The sequence below is a fragment of the Diospyros lotus genome, chromosome 14 (genome assembly GCF_014633365.1).
Source record: "Diospyros lotus cultivar Yz01 chromosome 14, ASM1463336v1, whole genome shotgun sequence".
NCBI classification, from domain to species: Eukaryota; Viridiplantae; Streptophyta; class Magnoliopsida; order Ericales; family Ebenaceae; genus Diospyros; species Diospyros lotus.
In genome coordinates this window covers 4,869,168-4,890,682 of record NC_068351.1, presented here as the reverse complement: position 1 = coordinate 4,890,682, position 21,515 = coordinate 4,869,168, and the positions used below count along the sequence as shown (strand labels likewise).

At 37.3% G+C, this 21,515-nt stretch overlaps 2 protein-coding genes across 8 annotated transcripts in view; both read left to right on the top strand.

Annotated features, from left to right (window-relative positions):
* LOC127791200 (transcription initiation factor TFIID subunit 12) overlaps positions 1–15,072 on the top strand; it is a 52,018-nt gene extending 36,946 nt beyond the window's left edge. For 3 of the 5 annotated variants that reach the window (XM_052321043.1, XM_052321044.1, XM_052321047.1), the window contains exons 3-9: positions 1,084–1,605; positions 2,393–2,467; positions 12,785–12,863; positions 12,954–13,018; positions 13,228–13,263; positions 13,434–13,620; positions 14,510–15,072. In XM_052321043.1, the coding sequence (XP_052177003.1) occupies positions 1,084–1,605; positions 2,393–2,467; positions 12,785–12,863; positions 12,954–13,018; positions 13,228–13,263; positions 13,434–13,574 (918 nt within the window). In that variant the 3' untranslated portion in view covers positions 13,575–13,620; positions 14,510–15,072. Of the gene's footprint in view, positions 1–1,083; positions 1,606–2,392; positions 2,468–12,784; positions 12,864–12,953; positions 13,019–13,227; positions 13,264–13,433; positions 13,621–14,008; positions 14,462–14,509 lie in introns of those variants that run through there. The other 2 variants (XM_052321046.1, XM_052321045.1) reach the window with 2 other exon arrangements.
* Positions 15,073–16,574: 1,502 nt separating this feature from the next.
* LOC127789505 (uridine nucleosidase 1-like) lies at positions 16,575–20,747 on the top strand. 3 transcript variants are annotated; one of them, XM_052318380.1, is made up of 10 exons: positions 16,575–16,735; positions 16,869–17,022; positions 17,712–17,827; positions 17,933–17,992; positions 18,919–19,101; positions 19,197–19,301; positions 19,790–19,886; positions 19,979–20,086; positions 20,204–20,339; positions 20,426–20,747. In XM_052318380.1, exons 2-10 carry the CDS (start codon positions 16,908–16,910, stop codon positions 20,532–20,534), a joined length of 1,029 nt encoding a protein of 342 aa, XP_052174340.1. In that variant the 5' UTR covers positions 16,575–16,735; positions 16,869–16,907; the 3' UTR covers positions 20,535–20,747. The 3 variants fall into 3 exon arrangements, with proteins under 3 accessions (XP_052174340.1, XP_052174342.1, XP_052174341.1); XM_052318381.1 differs by having other exon boundaries at positions 16,585–16,764; XM_052318382.1 differs by lacking the exon at positions 19,979–20,086.
* The last annotated feature ends 768 nt before the right edge of the window (positions 20,748–21,515 follow it).

The following is a 21,515-nucleotide window of genomic DNA, read 5'->3' as shown; positions in this document are numbered from 1 at the left end:
TCCTTTACCATGGGAAATAGGGAAGGAGGTACATCTGTTGAAGATCCATGCCTTTTGACTGAGATGCTGCAGCAAAAATGTTCTTTCCTGAAATTTGGGACAAATTTAACTTACGTGGGCAAGTGACTTGGCAAAAACTGCATCAACCTGGGTCATGAATTACATTGGTAGAAGGGTTTCAAATATCCTCTTCTTAATTTGTAGGTAAATGGTTGTTGATCTTCACAGGAGAAGGTGCCCCTGCCTTGTGGCTAATTTTAGCAAAGTATCCACAATTGTATTTTTATGTCCTAATTTTACGGTGTGAATGTATATAAATTCCTGGTGTAAGAATATTATCCAGCTTAGGTTTTTGACATTGAATATTGAATAATAGGGATTTCTCTCCCTTCTCTCTCTGTGATCTTCACCCTCTCTTTTCACGTATTTGACTTACTTTCATATCTCTGTTGCTCTTCTTGTACTTCTCTCAACAGATTCTTTGCTTTTCCTGCGTTCCGTCTACAGTTTCTGCATCAATGTCACTTGTGCTGTTCGTGTCGTTGCATAACCTTTTGCTTCTCTTGTTAATTTTGACTCAAATGTCACATAGTCCATGTCCATACTAAAGTTGACCCTTAGCAGTGTTATGGAAGGTGCTGACTGGAACTGCCTTGTTCGTGATCTGAACTCAACCGAGTTTAGGCAATATGGCCTTAGAGTTTCTTAAAATTAAGAATTGTTTTGACATTAATTGTATTGTGGGGTTTAAACTCAGGCTTTTTTTCATGATAAAAGTCAGGCTTTTGTTGATGTGGTCAAAAGCTGCTATAAATTTCCAGTTTCTAGGACAATTGTTGAATGCTGGTCCTTTTCAGTTTTAGCTTGCAAAACTTGGGACTCATACTTCCTTTAGTAGAGGAGTGGGTGTCCTGCACTTTTTTTGTATTCCATGCATGCTCTCTTAATACCAACAATTAATGTCCTGCATGGGTGATGTGTCAGAGATATATAAAACTGCCAGTGCCATCATTAAGATAACGTCTCATCTGATTGTTCTATGAATAATATTTGTGCCCCCCTCCCTCCCTCCCTCTCTTGTAGAGTTTCCAAGGGCATGGCTTGTTAAGGGTTGCAACAGGTGGATCTCCAGTTTCTCCATCACCTAGTACATCACAAAGTATGCAGTCTCATAATCAGCCTTGGTTGTCACCTGGACCACAAGGGAAGCCTCCTTTGCCACCAACATCATTTAGACCGCAAATTAATCAACAATCTTTGCAGCAGAGATCTCATATCCCTCAGCAACATCATCATCCAATTTTGACAGCGTCACAGCAACCACAAACATCAACCTCCCAACAACCACAACAGCCATCGTCCTCGCTTGCATCACAAGACCATCATGGGCAGCAATTTCAATCTTCAAGAATTGCACAGTCATTATCCCATCAACAACAGTTTCCGAGGGGTCCAGGATTTGGCAACTCGAAACCTTCCTCTAATACAGTTGTGCAGCCCAGCACAATGTCTTCAGGCGTCCCTGGTAAAGTAGGGAACATAGATACTCTTGAACCCTGTGATAGGATTCTAAGCAAAAGAAGCATTCAAGAGCTGCTAAGCCAGGTGAGCATGTGGTTCCTGTATTTATATTTTTCTAACTGTTATTGTGGTAAGATATATTTGGATCCTCATAATCTCCTGTCATAAAGCATGTACTTACGTAAGTGCTTATAAAAATATCATATACTGATTAGTTTATATATATTATTTTTAGCTTATATATAGTTTTAATTTTCAGTTCACTTTCAAAATATATTTTTAGAATATATTATTTAGTTTAATATTGTCAAATAAAATATATATATATTTGGTTTTGAGAGGGAAAGAGAAAGAAGCAAGGGAGGAACCCAGGGGTAAAATGTTTAATTTATCCTATTCCTTTTTAACAACAGGGGTGGTCTCTACTATTTTTAAAACGAGATTGGTACTTTCTGTAATTAGGTAAAACCTCAGAGGTGGTTAGTGTAATTTACACTATTATAAATGTTAACTAAAACCTAATAACATAAATACTAGCAATATGCTAAACAAATAAGAAAATAACAACACTAATGGTAAAAGAATAACCTCTTGCTTCAATAGAGAATAAAGAAAAACAGGTATATCTTCTTGGCTCACAGGGGGAAATGAAAATGTCTCCTTTCAAACATTGAATCAAATTCTCCTTACTCCCATCCCATTCCAGTTCCTCTCAGAATAATCTACTTCCTGGTAGATTGTTTTGTAAGTACCTTGGAAGGCCCTTTTAATGTATACTCACTGCCTGATTATTAACCATTGCTTTTTCTTTGCTATGATAATTTGCTGTGCAGTTTCAGAAGTATTTTGTTTTTTCTTGCCTGTGGTACAGATTGATCCATCAGAGAAATTGGATCCCGAAGTAGAGGATGTTCTTGTGGATATTGCTGAGGAATTTGTTGAGTCTGTAAGTTGATGAATTTTGTTGTTTTTTTATTTCCTCATACATAATTTTGGATTTGTTGGAATGATGTTTTTTTCTTGGTTTTCAGCTGACTTGAATATGCATTTTTCTAAAAGCTACCTGTAGACCTACTTGTTGAGCATGAAAATGAAATTTATCATCAAGTGAATGCATTATTGTTTGAAATTTAACAGTCATGCCTTTCTTTATTGGAATTAAGGCCCCTTTTCAGTCAATGGTCCATTTTCATTCAATTTTCAGATTTAAAGTTTAGGTGATTATGTATTATCAAACAATAATGCATTTCATTTGATAACCGTTGTCAACATTACTTCTGATAAGGTGATTGTGCCAATTGTCCTTTAGAGGTGGATCTAATGGCTGTCACTATGTTGGCCATAAAAAAAAGACAAACAAATCAAATTAAATCAAATGTAATCTAATACATAGAATTTTTTAAAGTCACTGAATGCATGAGTTTTAGGTGCTTAATTATGTTATCAATCAAGGCCTGTTTTATCATACCTTTATGCTTCATGGCTAATAAGCATAAAAACCTCATAAAGGGCTGTGTTCCTGATTTGAATACACAAACTCTTGGGAAACTTCTAAGGAATTTTTTTGGGTTATCTTGTAATTTTGAAATAAATGGATCTCCTTGGGCTATAGTGAAGCAGCATTGATGGATATTGGATAAAATGAATTGACTTTATTTTTTTTTTTCTTATGTTATTAACTTATTACGGATGATGTTTTTCTATTGTGGTTTGTATGGGCATTACTCAGAAATAGGGTAAATTGCCCCCACACCCCATGTGGTTTTTTTTTTTTTTTTTTTTTCCATATAGGTCCCTGTACTTCCCATTGGCTGCTAGAACAACCCCTCCATTAAGTTTTGGTATAAACTGTGTGAATTAAAATGTAATTATGTTAAATTCCACTAACATTGTACTAATCTATCTATTTAATTAAAAAATAAAAATAATAAAAATGGGTGCTGGTGGCAAGGTTGCCACTGGGACTCATCTGGGTTATAGCAAGGTAATTGCAAGAATACATCTGGGTTCCAGCATATGGGTTCTAGTGGTGCCCTTGCTCGCTGGAAGCTAGATGCCAGTTGGAGGAAGAGAAGCCTTCTCCAGTGGCAGCAAGCTCAGCAAACCTTGCCTTATTCGTACTTCTTGCTGTGCCCGCAAACCCCACAATGGTTCTCTCTCCCTCCTCCTCACAGTGATTGATTCAGACCCAAAAATTTAAGAGCTTCTGTATATCAAAACAAACGAAGACCCACCCAGATCAAGTTTGTTTTTGGCTATAATGTTGTACAACATTCCAATTGGGGCAGGTCAGGACTGGAGGTAGGTAGGACTGGACACAGGGACATCAGTTTCTCTTCCTCCAATCAGCGTCAATGGTGTGTGGACATGGCAGCAATGGCGGTGTACCGGTCAACCCTACAACGGTGGTGCAGTGGTCGATAGTCATTAATTGAACTCAGTGGCAGTAGCAGCCCAACAATGGCAGTTGCTGAATCCAACAATTGCTGGCGAAATGACGATTGGGTTATAACCAGTGAGGACATTGTAATTTTATTAGTGACATCTGTGGGAGAATCAGGAGGCGCTGTTTTGGAAATAAATGAAAAGTATAGGGACCTCTATAGCGAAAAATAAACCAAGGGAAGTGTCTAGCCAAAAGGCCCAAACCAAAGAGAGCATGGGGCAATTTATTCTTAGAAGTTTTATGGTTAATAATATTCTTAAAGTTAAAGTTAATTCATGCTAAAATTTGTCAAATAGTTATTTTTTTTTGTTAAGTGAGAAATAATCTGTTTTTGATGGTGTATTAAGACAGTTAGATTATTCTATATTTATATTTTATGTAGCATTTACTGAACTGCGTTTTCACTGAGGATTGCATGTAGAGATTAGAGGTTGATTATTGAGCATGTGTAAGAATTTGGTCTAGGCTTTAGAACATATGAAATAGTCTTCTCTAAGTTATATGGTAATATTTGTGATTCAAAAAACAACTTTTGAATGTTTTTTTTTGTTTTTTTATATGGTTTTGTTATTTTATTTTGTTTTTATATATTTGGGAAAAAATAAACACTATTTTGGTGTTTTCCTGTTCATATTTTTGTTTTTATCTGACTAACTGGCTACTCCTTTGGCCATCAACAGGCTACCCCCCCCATCACCAATCCAGCCTATGATGAGCAACCAACCATTTTTTTTGTGGATGGGTAGTTTTTTTTTTATCTAAAATAATTTTTACATATGTTCAATCATTTGATAAAATACACAACAATTTTCAGGAGACATTATTTTCTAGTCTTTTTTTTTTTTTTTTCAAAATTTTGAAAAATGACAGATTTATCAAATGTATGTAGAGTTCTTTTTAAAACAGAGAATGAAAACAAGCGAGCGCACACACCAAAAAAAAAAAAAACGAATATTTTACAACACATAAAAACTGATAACAAAATAAAAAGACCCTAAGTTTTTTATTTTTCCCTAGTGTCAATTTCGGATTCCTAGCTTTAAGTTGATTTTGATTTCTGCCTAGAATTTTTGTTAGATTTTTTATGTTTCTAAAGATTTTTATTTTATTTCCTTAACCCTATTTCCCTTGAATCCTCTTCTTCTATGTTGTGATTTAGTGTGTTTGCAACATGATCAGGGTAAGGGCTTCACTTACGGTTCCTTGGGGGGCTGCATTCCTGGTGTCACTGAAATTGGTTCAAATTCGCGTGTGTTTGTGTGGTAGTTCAATCTGTTAATAGAATCCTGCTTACTACTTGTTTTGGTACTGAATGGTAGTTAGGAACCCACAGCATCAAACTTTTTGGCTTAGTGGTAAGGTCACTTAAAAGTTTAACTTGAGACATGGGCTGTGTTTGTCACATGTTTCTTAGAGATCTTATGTGCGTAGTGTGTAATCCTGCATCTACGTGTTGGTCCTCATTTAATCTCAGGTGTTGGGTATTGGTCTTTGATTTGATGCGTTATATTCTATATAGTGCTGGTATTTATTGTTTTACATCAGTTTGGGTTTAATAAAGGGAATGTGTAAGACATGTTGGTGTCTTTGCTTCATGTGAGGAAGAGGATGTGTCTCTATTTTCAAATTTGAGACTTCTCACCTCCTTTATTTTCACATAGTTAAACGTGGGTGTTTTACTTGGTCAATGTGTTAATTTGCTTTTTGGACATGTCTTCTGCACCCACTCACCTTTGTGATATCATGACATGTTGAGACTACTTCTTGGGCCATAGTATCAGAAAACTGAAAGAATCAGTGGGTTATGGAACACCTGACATCAGAAGCCTTCCAGATAGTTGCTAAAGGAACAGTTTAGTTCTTTAAGATTGACCAAAAATTGCAAATAAGAAACTGTTATGTTCTCTTTTTGGTTTTTCATCCTCCTGCATACCTGTCCATCTTCAAAGAGAAATCTTTGTCTAGGTTCTTCAGGATGAAAGAATTCTTATGTTTAATTTGTTGACTTGACTGTTTATGGGACCTGCCTTCTCCTTGTTCAATTATCAGGTTGGTCTTTTATGTCTTTGGGTTCATATTCAACATAAATTGTTATTAATATTTTACTGGTTTTGGGCCGTTTGGCCAATACCTATTCTCTTTGAAGCTTGAGCACTTTAAAGGTGCTTGTATGCATTACATATTCAACAAACATACCCATTAGATATGTCAAAACATATGATGGACACTCTAGGTTGTGTCCATTGATTATGATTTGGATGAAATTGGATTTACTTGGAAGTTGAAATTTAGGGATACTTATTTATTTCCCTCTTTTAAAAATATTAGATCTTGATGTGTGATGGTTTAGAACCTTTTTTGACTTGCAAATTTTGTCTATTATTCACGATAAATTACTATTGTTGTGACATACATATATTATTTTAATAGACATAACTACAACAACAACAACATATCAGGCCTGAATCCTATGAGGCGGGGTAAGCTACATGGATTGTAGCTTATGAATTATTTTGGAACCCATGATATAAAGATCTGACAATTTTTATGTTGGTAGTCAGCTACCCAACACAACCCTTTTCCTTCATTCAAGCTTAGGACTGGCAGTGATAAGGAGTAGACACAACTAATAAAAATACACGTTTTTTAGCAATGTCTGCTGTATTTATATCTGGTGTTTTTCTCCATTTTGATTGCTATATCCGTGTCCATACCTGTAGCCATATATGTGATTGTTCTGTTAGCATATGGTCATTTGATAAGATGTTACTTTTTTTAGATATCTATGTGCATATATATATATATGCATGCATGTTTATAGATACTTACCATGGCATTATCTAGCTCACTATATTATTCCTCTGATTCATATCTCAATATTTTTATTTGTGTTTTGGACTTCAGTTCATGGTGGATTCTTAAACATGTTTATCATTAGTCATGCTTGGCTAACAAAATGTAGCCATATTGTCTTTTACCCCATTCCTTTTTAAAAGGCAGGGTAATGGCATTATTGAGATTCATGACTAATATGATTGGTTATTGGTATCCTAATTGTTGAAGAAATAAAAATAGGACCAGGCCGAGCCTTGAAGATTCCAAGATAATCATCCATTATCATCTTCCTATAGATTTTGTTTTATTTATTTCTTGCTTTGTATTATCTTGTGTTATTTCTTAGATTTATCTTTTAGTGTTGTAATCTAGATAATAGGGATGTAATCTAGTCCTAAATCTTAGGAGAATTCTTAGAAAACTACTTATAAATATTTCTGATTCGTATCAATAAAATGGGTGGGAATACCGCTTCCCCTTCTCCCTTTCTACATGGTATTAGAGCCTCGTTAATAGGCTGATACAGTAAACTCTAGTGCCTTCATTGCACAACCACTTCGTTCTGTCCAAAGTGCCTTCATTGCATTGTTCAAGTCGGAACTCCTTTGTTTGGTCATCATCTTGCAGCACCACAACCACCATTGGGTTCGCCATCTCTAGATTGACCAACCCTAGAAAAATCACTGGCAACTGGAGCCCCACGCGTCGACCCATGTGTCGCCGTCCAAGCTCGCTCCGACCCCACGCACTGCGTGAAGGCGTGTCCGTCGACCATTCGCTTCCAGCTCCTCCAGATTTATCCTCTGGCGTCTTTTAAGCCCATCCCTGGTGTCGAAATCCTTCGTGTTCGTGGCTTCCAGTTGTGTTCGTGTTCCTTCGTGTTCGTACCTTTGTGTTCAACTGTTTGTTTCCCTCGTCTATCATGTCATACACTTCAACAAGAAGTCCAACTCTGACAGTCACCACCGGAGACATCCTTCCATTGGATCAGCCCCTTATTGCTGGAGAGTTACCAGACATTCATCCATCCTATCGGTTAGATGATAGAAACTTCCTCCAATGGTCTCAGCTGGTCAAGACACTTCTTAAAGGGCGAGGAAAAAGCAGTCACGTGTCAGCAAACCCTCCAGCAGATAACGATCCCAGCTTCAATACAGGGGATGTGGAAGTTTCCCGCATTATGTCATGGTTGTGGAGTTCGATGCAGCCAGAGATCAGCAAGAACTTCATGTTCCTTAATACTGCCCGTGAAGTTTGGGGGACCGTACAACAGACCTACTCGCAAGTCAAGGATGCATCAGTGATCTTTGATGTTAAAACAAAGATCAATGGTACCAAACAAGGCCATGCGACTGTCACCGAATACTACAATTTGATGAGAGATCTTTGGTTAGAGCTTGATCAATATCAAGCCATTAAGATGGTATGCCAAGGGGACACTGCCACTGTCAATTGAATCCTTGAACGAGACTGGATAGTAGAGTTCCTAGCAGACCTAAATCCCAAGTTTGATCAGGTTCGAGTACAAGTCCTTGGTAAGGATAAGTTACCTAATTTAAATAAGGTTTTTGCTATTGTTAAGAGTGAAGAGAATAGAAAATCTGCCATGCTTTCTGTCCATAGCACAAAAGGGTCGGCCTTGGTTAGCAAGCAAGATGGAGGCGGCAACAAATCTGGAAAAACGAACATACCAAGCTCCTAGAAGGTCGGATTATAGGCCTGGGGGTCAGAACCGAACCTCCAACTGTGATGGACAGTGGTGCACGTTTTGTAGGAAGGCAAGGCACACTAGTGAAACCTATTTTAAGCTACGTGGAAAGGAGGCCATGTTAAGCATGATAGGAGGATTCAAGAACATGGGGCAGCATCAAGGCTATTTATCTAACAAAGATCCAGAAGAAGAGGCAACAAAGAAAGATATTTCAGAAGTGGAAGAATCTACACAACTGAATTCAGAGGAATTAGGCAAACTAAAAGCTTTCCTTCGGATGTTCCAAGATGGAGCCTTATGCTCCTTGGTGCAGCAAGGTAACCTTTCCTTTGAGTCTTTCATTGCTTCTAAAACTGATAAGAATAGCATATGGATCCTAGACTCGGGAGCTACCGACTACATGACCCCTAACATTCAGTTTTTTGAAACATATGAAGCTCTTGAACCCACTAAACAAATCACAATTGCTGATGGTACTACTATCCCTATAGTAGGAAAAGGCAAAGTATCATCAATTTTTTGGCTGCCATTTAACCAAGTTTTTCATGTCCCAAGCCTAACAAGTTTGATCTCTATTACCAAACTAACCAATGATTTAAATTGCTTTGCTGTTTTCTCACCACATGTGTAAGTTTCAGGACAAGGGCACGGGGAAGACGATTGGTGTGGTTAGGGTTCACAATGGGCTCTACATCTTGGATGAGAAGGGTGAAGGCTCTATAAGAAAGCAACATAGTTTGGCCTACTCCTCCTCTCAGTTTGCCTCTAATCTTTTTTGCTATATGGCTTCATCATTTTAGATTAGGACATCCCTCATTTATTGTGTTAAAACAAATGTTTTCGTCTTTATTCAATTCCTTAGATCCTAGCAATTTTCAATGTGATGAATGTATTATTGCAAAACATCATTGAGTTTCTTATTCTATTAGCAATAAATTGGCTTCTATGCCATTCCATTTGGTTCATTCTGAAGTTTGGGGGCCATCCAAAATACCTAATTATTCTAGGGCAAAGTGGTTCATTACATTTACTGATGATTACACGCGCATGTGTTGGGTGTTTCTTCTAAAAGAAAAGGCCACCATAGGATCAGTCCTCATTTTGTAAAATGATCCATGCCCAATTTGGCACTCCTATCAAACGATTTTGCACTGACAATGCTCGGGATTATTTTAACACCCCCACTTGCATAACTATTTTCAGAAGGAGGGCATTGTTCATGAGTCATCTTGTATTGATACTCCCCAACAAAATGGGGTGGCAGAGAGAAAGATGAGGCATTTTCTCAATGTCACACGAAACATCCTTCATCACCATCATGTGCCCAAATATTTCTGGGGGAAGCGATTCTGACAGCCACATATGTCATCAATAGGGTGCCTTCTAGGGTTATTAATGGCCTCAGTCCTTTCCAAAAGTTATTTACCTTTTTTCTTGAAATAAATCACCCTACACTATTGCCCCTAAAGGTGTTTGGGTGTGCTTGCTTTGTCCACATCCTTAAAATTCATAGGGATAAATTGGACCTTAGAGCTCTTAAATGTGTGTTTCTTGGGTATTCTCTTACTCAAAAGAGATATAAGTGTTGTCATCCTGAATCTCGAAAATTATATGTCTCTAAGGATGTCACATTCAATGAATCACAACCTTTCTTTGAGTCTACCCCAGTCAGACCAGCCATCATTGATCAACCTGACCTAGATTGGGAAAATCTTAACCCCACCCTTGGAACAACACCATTAGGCACTGATTTCTCTCGCCCTTCAGTTCCTGCCTCTCCAATCTTACCCAACTCTCCTAGGGAGGAGGAAGGTTCTGGACATGTTGATACTATTAGATACAAAGGCTCTCCCTATGTCTATAAGAGATGGCAGCCCATTGGTGATCCTCAACCACACTTGACATCAACTCCGAACCTGAGTTTGGATAGCACACCAGGTGAGAACCCCACATCCAACAATCCTAACCCAAACTCAACGTTCTTGGAGCATACAGACTTGAACCTTCCCATTGCTATTCGAAAAGGGGTTAGGGCATGTACTAAACACCCATTAGCCAACTACTTATCCTACCATCGCCTATCACCTGCCCATAAAAGCTTCTTAACTTCTTTGGATGCAATTGCTATTCCCAAATCCGTAGAGGAAGCCATGAGAGATGTCAACTGGAAAGCAGCCATGATGGAAGAGATGAAGGCACTAGAAAAGAATCATACCTAGGAACTAGTAACTAGACCAAAGGATGTAAAACTGGTGGGATGTAGATGGATCTTCAATTTAAAGTACAAAGCTGATGGATCACTTGACAGGTATAAAGCACGACTAGTTGCCAATGGCTATACTTAGTCTTATGGCATTGATTAATTGGAAACATTTGCCCCTGTTGCCCAGATGACAACTGTTAGAATCCTCTTAGCATTGACATCTACCTATGGATGGAAATTACAACAACTTGATGTCAAGAATGCATTTTTGCATGGCGACTTAGAAGAAGTCTTCATGGATATACCACCCGGATTTAAGCAAGAGTAAACAGGAACCAACCATGTGTGTAAACTCAAGAAGGCCTTGTATGGCCTCAAACAATCCCCACGTGCATGGTTTGATAGATTCTCAATGGCCATATTATCTGTGAGGTATCACCAGAGTCGAGGGGACCACACTTTATTCATCAAACACACATGAAATAAGGTGACGGCACTACTGGTATATGTGGATGATATAGTGGTAACAAGGAATGATTTACATGAATAGGGATGTCTTAAGGAAAATCTAGCCCGAGAATTTGAAATAAAAGACCTTGGTCCATTGAGGTATTTGTTGGGCATTGAAGTAGTGCACTCAAAGGAAGGTATCTTCTTATCCCAAAGAAAATATATACTTGATCTACTTTCTCAAACATGATTGCTAGGAGGAAAATGGTCAAAAATTCCAGTTGATCCAAATATAAAATTGGGGGCTAATACTAGAAGCAACAAAGAAGTAGATAAAGGAAGATTTCAATGCCTAGTAGGGAGATTGATATATCTTTCACATACTAAGCCTGACATATCCTTTGCAGTCAGCCTAGTAAGCCAATTTATGCATAGCCTTACTGAAGAACACATGCATGCCATGAGAAAGATTCTGAGTTATCTTAAAGCTACTCCAGGCAAAGGGATTCTATTCACTTCAGGGGGAGACCTAAGGATCCAAGGGTATACCGATACTGATTATGGGGGCTCTTTTGTGGACATGAGATCGGCAAGTGGATATTGCATATTCCTAGGAGGAAATTTGGTTTCTTGGAGGAGTAAGAAGCACGAGGTGGTTGCTAGATCAAGCGTAAAAGCTAAATTTTTGAGCCATGGCCTTGGGTGTGTGTGAACTATTATGGCTTCGGATTATCCTAGAAGACTTGAAGATTCCAGTGACAAAGCCAATCGAATTGTTGGGAGATAATCAATCAGCTATCAGCATAGCTCATAATCCTATTCAAAATGACAAGTCTAAGCATATAGAGATTGATAAGCATTTCTTGAAAGAAAAGTTGGACTAAGGTATTTTACAAATCACCTATGTTCCATCTAATCAACAAGTGGTAGATGTCCTCACCAAAGGTCTCCATAGTACTCAGTTTGAAGTCTTAGTGAGTAAGCTGGGGATGATTGATATCCACTCCCCAGCTTGAGGGGGAGTGTTGAAGAAATAAAAACAGGACCTGGTCGGGCCTTGAAGATTCCAAAATAATCATCCATTATCATATTCCTATAGATTTTGTTTTATTTATTTCTTGCTTTGTATTATCTTGTGTTATTTCTTAGATTTATCTTTTAGTGTTGTAATCTAGACAATAGAGATGTAATCTAGTCTTAAATCTTAGGAGAATTCTTAGGAAACTACTTGTATAAATATTTCTGATTCGTATCAATAAAACGTGTGGGAATACCGCTTCCCTTTCTCCCTTTCTACACTAATTAATGATGAAAGGGGTATTAAAGGTGAATAAAGGATTTGTTAAATAACTTTGTGGCTGGAATTAGCTCACTTGGTCATTAGGGGGGAAGTGACTGATTTCTAATTCTTATGTTTGTAAATTGCATTATGCTTTATTATAAAAATATATTCCATGGAATCCACTTAGAAATAAAGAATCCATCGAATCCATATCTAATTTTATTTAATATTGTGGACTATTTTCATTTTTACTGTTTCTTAAAAATGTATTAGAGTATCTAATTCTTCAGACTTTTTTAATGATTAAATATCTATGGGTTCTTATTTTTTGAGCAGATCACAACTGCAGGTTGCGCATTGGCCAAACATCGAAAGTCGACTACATTGGAAGCAAAGGATATACTTCTACATCTGGGTTTGTTATGCGAGAACAATTCTTTGTGGTTTGAGTATTACCCTCAGATAAATGTATAGTGCTTAATATTCTTCATTTGGTTTATTTCAGAGAGAAACTGGAACATGACTCTTCCCGGATTTAGTGGAGATGAGATTAGAACTTACAAAAAACCAGTAAGAATTTTATTTATTTGGAAACTTTTATGACTCTGCATTTGGTTTATTTCTGGTAATTGTATTTAGTTGAGTAATAAATGTGATCATGTTTAACAGTACTGCCGATGGGCTTAGTTTTTATGTTGGCCATTTTGATTCTTCAATAACCTCCTCTCTACTTGTTTGCCAATTTACATTTTCTGATTATGTTGTATGATGTTTTGCAGTCTACAAATGATATTCACAGAGAGCGACTTGCAGTGGTAAGTGTTGTCTTTTTTTTTTTTTAATAATTTATTCATACATACAGATACTTGCTAATGTATCTTATATATATTTTAGGGAGATACATAAAAGAATGTCTGGTTCATTTGGCTAAAGCATTTCAGGGTGTATTAACTTAATATTTTGTGGTCCGTTTCCATTTTGGCAGATAAAAAAATCAATCACCTCTGCTGACCAAGCAAGTAGCAAGACCTCTACTGGACAAGCTGCTGGAACTGCCAAAGGTCATTTGGGAAAGGCACCTAATGTTCTTGGTTCCCCCAACCCCAAGATGCGGGAATCTGCATGAGCTATTTACTCTTTTGCTGGATTGCATAACTTATTTTGCTGTGAAGGTATGGTCCACCTAAGATCCCCTCTGTGCCTCCCCAGCTAAAAAAAAAAAGATGTTCACCTTTTGCTTGATTTGTGCATGCATCTTAAAGCATCTGCCAGTGCTATGTTGCATCTACTTTGATGAGTGTAAGTGTCGTAAATGGTTAGAGGTGCTCTTTGTACTTTAAAGCAGAAGGATTAGCGTGTAACTTTCTGCTTACCAAAAAAATAAAAATAGAAACAATAGCCTCTAAAGATCAGAGCAAAGATATCAGAAATAGTGGCATATATCATGTTAGGTTCTCAATTATTCGTTAAGCTTCTGGATTTTGTGAAATATTTATCTGCATTGTGGTGCTTTAACATCTGAATGCATTTGGCTGACCACCATACTTGCCTCTAAACCAGTTGACAAAGAGTGCGGTGGTAGCCCCCATGGGCATGGCTCAGCCGTAAAGCATGTGGAGTTTCATAGGGAGTATCAGAGATCAAATCTTTATGGTGGCATTTGTCTCAATTAGAGATGTGAATTGAATGTCCTGCTCTATGTGTATAGGCTGTAACCGTATCCGGGTTTACCCGATTACTGAACTGGGGGGGAAGACCGCCCATTCCCAGGATTAGTTGGGCGAAGCTTGGAATTATCCAAAAAAAAAAAAAGAAAAAAAAAAAGGAGTGCCGTGGTAATTTCCATTACACTGAAAGAGAAAAGGGAAGTCCGTATGATGGCTGAAAATGGTCAGCCAAATTGTTTTTTGGCAAATTGTGTTGCTTTCAGTTTTTTATTTTTATTTTTGTCTCAAAATAATTTTATGAGGAATCTGTTTCCCATTTGTGTGGAAGCTGTTGCATATTCATATAGCATTTCTGGGCAAACTTTTGAACATAGTCCCGTAACTTTTTTCACAGGTTAAGTTTCTCAAAGGAAGCAGGTGATGGTGTCACAGGTGGATTTGTCACTTGGCGTGTAGCATAAAACTGGTTTTTTTTTTTCTTTTTTTTTTTTTTTTGGGGGGGGGTTTGAAATAACTAGTCAAGGAAGCCAAGTCGGTGCCTTAGCTTGTTGCAATTGGACAAGCATGAAGAAACTGCAGAAAGTCAGATCTGGTGTCTTTGAAATCTCTTGCCGTCCTCCAGGGACGTACTCAACCGCAACTCAGTTTGATCTTATCTTCAGTTGCTTCAGTGCGATAGAACCCTTAATCCACAGAAGACAATTGTAAAACGGGTCCTATTCATAGTGGCCAGTCCAGTCTAAATTTTGATGGTACATTTACCCAACTGTTGGAATACTATCAAGGCAATATAGGTTAGTTTGGTTTATGGATATGATGTTTCATGGCAGTAGTGATGTACAAATAGAAATGGATGGAGATCGAGAAAACCTGCTTGGTTATGAACTCATGATGTTTCTTGGATAAAGATTGTATGTAACAACTCTGATATAATGTCTCTGGCTAAAGTTTTCCTTTGCCGTGTGACCCATCAGTTTTTGGGACTAGCCCAGAACAGAAAGAACTGAAAATATTAGGGGGGCAATTTTGAGGAATCTTGTGGTGCGTGCGCCTTTTGCTTTTAAAGTGTGCATCCCATCTTTGTGTTTTTAGTAACTTCTACGCAGCATCTTTTTGGGTTACATTGTTTTTTTACAGCGCGTCTTCGGCTGTTATGTCGTCTTTTTGGGGGGTTCTTACTTTTTACACTTCGCCCCTGGAATCTAAAAGATAAGTGTAGAAGGGGGCTCAAATAGTACTGATAACGAACTGCGTCTTGGCTGTGCGGCCCAAGAATTTAGCAAATGACTGAACGTGTGTGTTGTATTTGGAACTGGGGGGATTCGTGAATGAAGAAAAACATGCATATAGAAGTTTTATAATGAGCTGCTTAAGCTGCACAATCTGCCGTGATGCGATAGCTTTCCCTTAAAAAATAATTTTTGACATGTGGTGCAGGTGCATATGTTGGTGCATGTCGAGCACATGGCCTGCGGTGATGAAGCTTGGCCCCATATTACCCACCTCACGTGCATGTTATTCCATTGATGATATATTTAGATTTGTTGATCCCAAGCTCAAGCATCCTTATAGGCATTGCTTTATTATTATTATTTTTTAATTTTTTATTTTTGGGTAAGAATTTTTTGTTGAGAATATTATTATTCTTTTCTTAATAAAAATTTGGCGGATGTAACAAGAAAATGTGATCAAACGTTAATTTGAGGAAGTGAGTTGGTTAGTTACATGACGTGGGGCTTACCGAAAATTTCTCTCTCAAAGATAGATAAGATAGAGAATAAGAAGGGACAAAGAGGAGTTCAAAATGACAAAATCTGATCTTAATTAGGCATAAATGGGAAAGCTCATTGGAAAAGTCACATTGGTGACAAGGCAAGCACACTCCCTTAGGCCGAATTTTGTGAGCACACAAAATTAGCAAAATCACAATTTCAAACTAACTTACATCACATTTTCGTATGTGAGAAGTAAAAGGACACCAACACCTTACAAATACATTTAGATAGAGAAATTTTTATGTAATTTGAAATCTGTAAACTAATATCTGAATTTCAAGTGTTGTTATTTAAAAATTACATTGAATATTATTTCTGGTTCTTTTATTTTTTGGTCAAAATTCAGAGTTAATTGGGACTCACAAATTCAAATAATAAATTTTATATCAAAATTAAAAAAAAAATTGTATTAAGGGTATTTACAATATTATTTAAAAAATATTTATATATATAATTTAATATTTAAACCACAAATTTTAGTTAGAATATTACAATTGGATCTGAAAATCAAACCTAATTACAAGCTTAATTTAACCATTATTCTTTATAAAAAAAGAAAAGAAGGAACAAAAGGTCAAGTAAGAACAAAAATTATATCTTGCTTGTGGAATTACAACGGTACACGCAATGAGATCCCATCGCTCCTTGGGCCAATCCCCAAATTACACCAAAGGTCCAAAGCTTTTCCTCGTCTTCTTCGTGCCTACTCAGCACCAGCGGCAAACCCTCTCTCTCTCTCTCTCTCTCTCAATATGTATATATACACACACACACACACACACACACACATGTTTGAGTATATTAATGGGTTTGTGGAGGCGGCTGGTGGTGGGCTAGAAAAGCAGGTGAGCTGTTTCCGTGTTGCATAAGCCTGGTCGTCCCTACAAACCGATACTGAATCCAATCTCGTTTCACTAATACTGCACGTTTGTGAACTTGTATTGGCTTGACTGTTCAATCCTGATTTGCGTGTTTCAGGGATCCCAACTTCCGAAACCCTTGTAGCGGGAGACGGCGATGGCGTCTCCGATGTCGAATTCCCGCGGGGGTTTCGCTGCCGGCGGAAAGGAAGGACTGGGTTTTCACGTTTCCGGCAAGGAGAAGATCATTATAGATACGGATCCTGGTGTTGGTAAGTGAGCATTTCGCCTTTTTCGTAAATAATATGCATGCCCTACATTGGTTTATTTTCTTGCCCTTTTGTTTGTTTTTAATTATTTTTTGGTTGAGGGATTGTATATGGCTGTAAAAAGTTGTTGAAAGTTTCGAGTTTATCTGTAATGTGGTTGTTTGGATGAATTTCTGTGTTGTGTTGTGTGAGGTTTTGTGAGTTTCCCAGTTAAGATTCGTGCTTTCTTTGGAGATCGGAGAAGAATTCTTAATAGTTGTAGGGATTCAAGTTTTCTTAGCAACCCACCAGATGAAGCTTGGAGAAAAGAAGCTTCATTTGTTTGGAATTGTTGTTAGTTGTACGGCTGGTTGTATGGTTACGTCCTGTATTACAGGATGGTTAAGTGGCAGCAAAAATGCCTGCTATTTCTGAAAGTTCGTCCTCTTATTTTCGTTTCCAAAATGAACGGAAAAAGTCAGTTCAATTGGTCCTGTCTATTTCTGAAAAGAATGCAGTTATAGCGAAAAGGAAAAAAAAAAAAAAAAAGAAGAAGAAAAGAATGGTGTCCATACAAAGTTCTCCATGTTATTGAGTTCAGGGATTTAAAAAATACTTTGATTCTATAGATGCTTGGCCATTTTATTGATTTACACTAGAATTTTTTTTAAAAAAATATATACTTTGGTCATTGGTGTTTTATTGATTTACAGATGATAGCATGGCAATCTTCTTGGCTTTTCAAAGTCCACAGTTGGAGATCTTGGGCTTAACCACAGTATTTGGTAATACTGCTACAGAGGATGCCACTCGCAATGCGCTGCTTCTGGTATGTATTCTGTTAATGTCATTTCTATACTGTGTGTTTTATGGTAACCAGTCTTCGTTGAACATGTTTGTGATCAATTACTATTTTTGATGCGCAAAAGAATAGTGTGAGATTGCAGGATGTCCCGGTCTTCCCGTTGCAGAAGGTAGCTCTGAGCCTCTAAAGGTAACCGCTTCTGTATTCAACTTGTAAAATTTGTTGGTGAGCTGATTCCTTTGCATGTTTATGTGCTTGAGGACACGAATATCATTTTTATTTTGATAAAGAAGCATTCATGCTTACATTATTATGTGGACATCACAATGATTGTTGGCACATCTACATATAATTTAAGCTCTTGATTTTGATTTATGTTATAGTTTCTTGATAGGAAATATGTGCTATCACCTTTAGGTTTAGATAAAGGTGTAACCAGTCCGTTGCTCAGGGGAATGGTGACTAATCAGTCTTTTTCTTTTGCAAAACCCAATTCTGATGATCTGTTTTAAATTGGTACGCTAGAGAAATTTCAATTAACGTCAACTCTAGGGAGGGAAAATCTGCCTTTCTTCCTTTTACCGTCCAATTGCTGTTTTGCTAACTAGGAAGCATGGACAACTTATTCAGGGTCCCACAATTAAACGTGGGTACTTTTTGGGCACTTAGGTGTACATGTTGGGCATGCCAAATGGTGTGCCCTGCCCTTTAGGGATCATTGGTAATACTGAAGGCTTGGGTGTATGCTATGTCGGCTTGGGTGATAATAGGTTTCAGATAGCTGGTTAGCTGAGAAAGTGAATTGACAGTGTCATGGAGAGCATTTGTCTTGCTATAACCAATTCTTTACTTAGGTCATATCCTTCGTATTTCAAGGTGAAACATATGTCTGGTCACATCCTTTATAACCATTACATTACTTTCTAATGCTACTGCCTGATTATCCTAATGTGGCGGTATATGATTTGGTAGTTCCGAGATATAAGAAAGTGGTATATAGCATTTGACTTGTGCAATATACTAATTTTTTACTGACTTAAAATGGCTTCTCACAGCCCCATTCAGAATGCCATTATACTTCACATCAGTTTAACATCTATAGAATTTTGAAACAGGGGGGAAAACCACGTGTTGCAGACTTCGTTCATGGTTCAGATGGATTAGGGAACATATTTTTACCACCTCCAAAATCCAAGAAAATTGAGAATACAGCATCAGAATTTTTAGTAGATATGGTTTCTCAACATCCTGGTGAAGTATCTATACTAGCACTAGGACCATTGACAAATTTGGCTTTGGTTAGTGCAACTTTTTCCCTTCTGTTCGCTTCCACTAAAATTGCATTGTTTTTATGTCCTTTTTATTGTTAATAAGAAATGCATTCATTTAACAGGCAGTGAAAAGGGATTCAACCTTTGCAAGCAAGGTGAAAAGAGTGGTCATCCTTGGCGGATCTTTCTTTGCACTAGGAAATGTCAATCCTGCTGCTGAAGCAAATGTAAGTGACTTAAGACTAGTTCATTACCTCATAAAATGGTGGAAAAAGGACATTCTCATTATATCTTAGAATTGTCTTGTAGATTAATCTTTTGAGATTTTGGGAGTATATGCTCCTCAGCTGCCTCCTCTTCAAAAAACTATCATTTCAAAAACCCAGACTCTCCTTCGAATAAAAGCCAAAAAGGAGTGTGTGCGAAAAAAGACTTCAAGTTTGCTTTTTTGTTTTCTAGTAAGTTCGGTTTAGGCCTACTATTGCGAAGCACATTTATTATCCTACCTTTTGTGAGGCTGATTCATGTTCTCTAGCTTGTTCATGAAAATAAAAAATGAATTAAAGTAGAGTTCTTGCTCGGTACATAAACTCTTGCAAGCACACGTATGGCACTAAGCACCTCCAGTTGGGATATGCAAATGTTTTGGTTTCAGTCAGTCAAATTCAACCTCATTTCAATGCAGAAAGAAATACACAGTTACTTTTCCTTGCAGATCTATGGGGACCCAGAAGCAGCTGATGTTGTATTTACATGCGGGGCAAATATTTCTGTTGTTGGCATTAACATTACAACACAAGTCAAAATGACAGGTCTTGAATCAACTTGTCTTGTTCAAGTTTGTCCTGTATGGGCTTTTGTTGAATATAGTCTTGTATAAGTTGAAGCTTCATTATGGTTTCAGATGATGACCTTGAGAAATTGAGGCTTTCTAAAGGAAGACACGCTCAGATTATAAGCAATATGTGTAAATTCTATAGAGATTGGCATGTGGCATCTGATGGAGTGTATGGTAATCTATTCAATAGTTAAAATTAGTCGTAACTGGTTACTTAATTCGGATAGTCATACTTCTTGAGCTACTTCAGTTAACTTCACTGAAATAACAATTTGAAGTTGATAAATTCAGGGATTTTCCTTCATGACCCGGTCAGCTTTGTGGCCCTAGTTCGGCCAGATCTATTTACATTCAAGAAAGGGGTTGTCCGTGTTGAGACACAGGGCTTGTGTGTGGGCCACACACTGATGGACCAAGGACTGAAAAAGTACGTCCAAATTAAGATGCTCTTCGGCTCCATAACATTTTTGATTTTTTTTTTTCCTAATACTTCATAATAATATCATGGTGCAGATGGAATTCAAGCAATCCATGGACTGGTCACTCCCCTGTTTCAGTTGCTTGGACGGTCAATGTGGATGAAGTTAGGGATTACATTTTGGAATTGTTGATGAAACCATGAATGCCTTGCAAATTGCGGTGTCTGCTGCACGAAGATATTTCTTGAAATGCTCTTTAGTTCTTTTCTAGGCCAAGTGAAATCCCAAAGTGCAACAGCAGAGACCCAAAATTAGGTGGCCACCCATTGCTCAAAATTTGCTGTACTTCAAGAAATATGTAAGCTCATTACCTGAGTGACAGCAATCCTATCCTGTTAAAAATTTCAATTTCATGATGTTGATGTGCCTCTTGATCTTGATGAAATGTTGCCATTAATTAAATCAATGGGGTGCATGAAACCTGGATTCGCTTTTGCTAGAGGCAAATGGGGAAACAAAATTTTAGAACAATTCACCTAGTGTGATTTTATTAAGGCTTGCTACAGGGGAAGCTTTACTCATCTGTTGATGCCAAAATATTGGTTGGTTTGTTCCATTTATGTTCCTTTTTTCCCTCGTAACTGTTAAAATGAGCGGGGCATCATAAATCTTCAAGTCATACTGAAGAAGATTTTCCCCAAAAGAATAAATGGTGTAGTGGCATTTTTATAATTACGATTTTTTTACAAATTATCTTATTTTGATTAACTTATCTTTTTTTATTGCAATGCTTAAACTATTTTAATCATGATTTTTGTATAATATTTTGCATATTATTTTACTTTATCATTATTATAGACCGAGTTATTATAATGGATATTCTTTAATGTTTTTTCATTAATTAGTTATGTTATTTTATGTGAAATTCTATATACAAGATTTATTTGTTCATAGGAAGTAGTATCAAACATCATTCACCTCTCTTAAGGGGGTTCTTGATAGGCCTTTAGTGTTACGGACCTACCAAAGGCGTTTTAGGAGTCAAGGGAAGGATGGTAACACAATTGGGTTGCATAACAGCCATAACAGCCAACATGTGCACCAAGAGTAGAATTGAAATTTGGCTGGTTTGTATGTTCATAACCAGATGCGATTATGGAGGGAGAATAACAACCTATAAATAG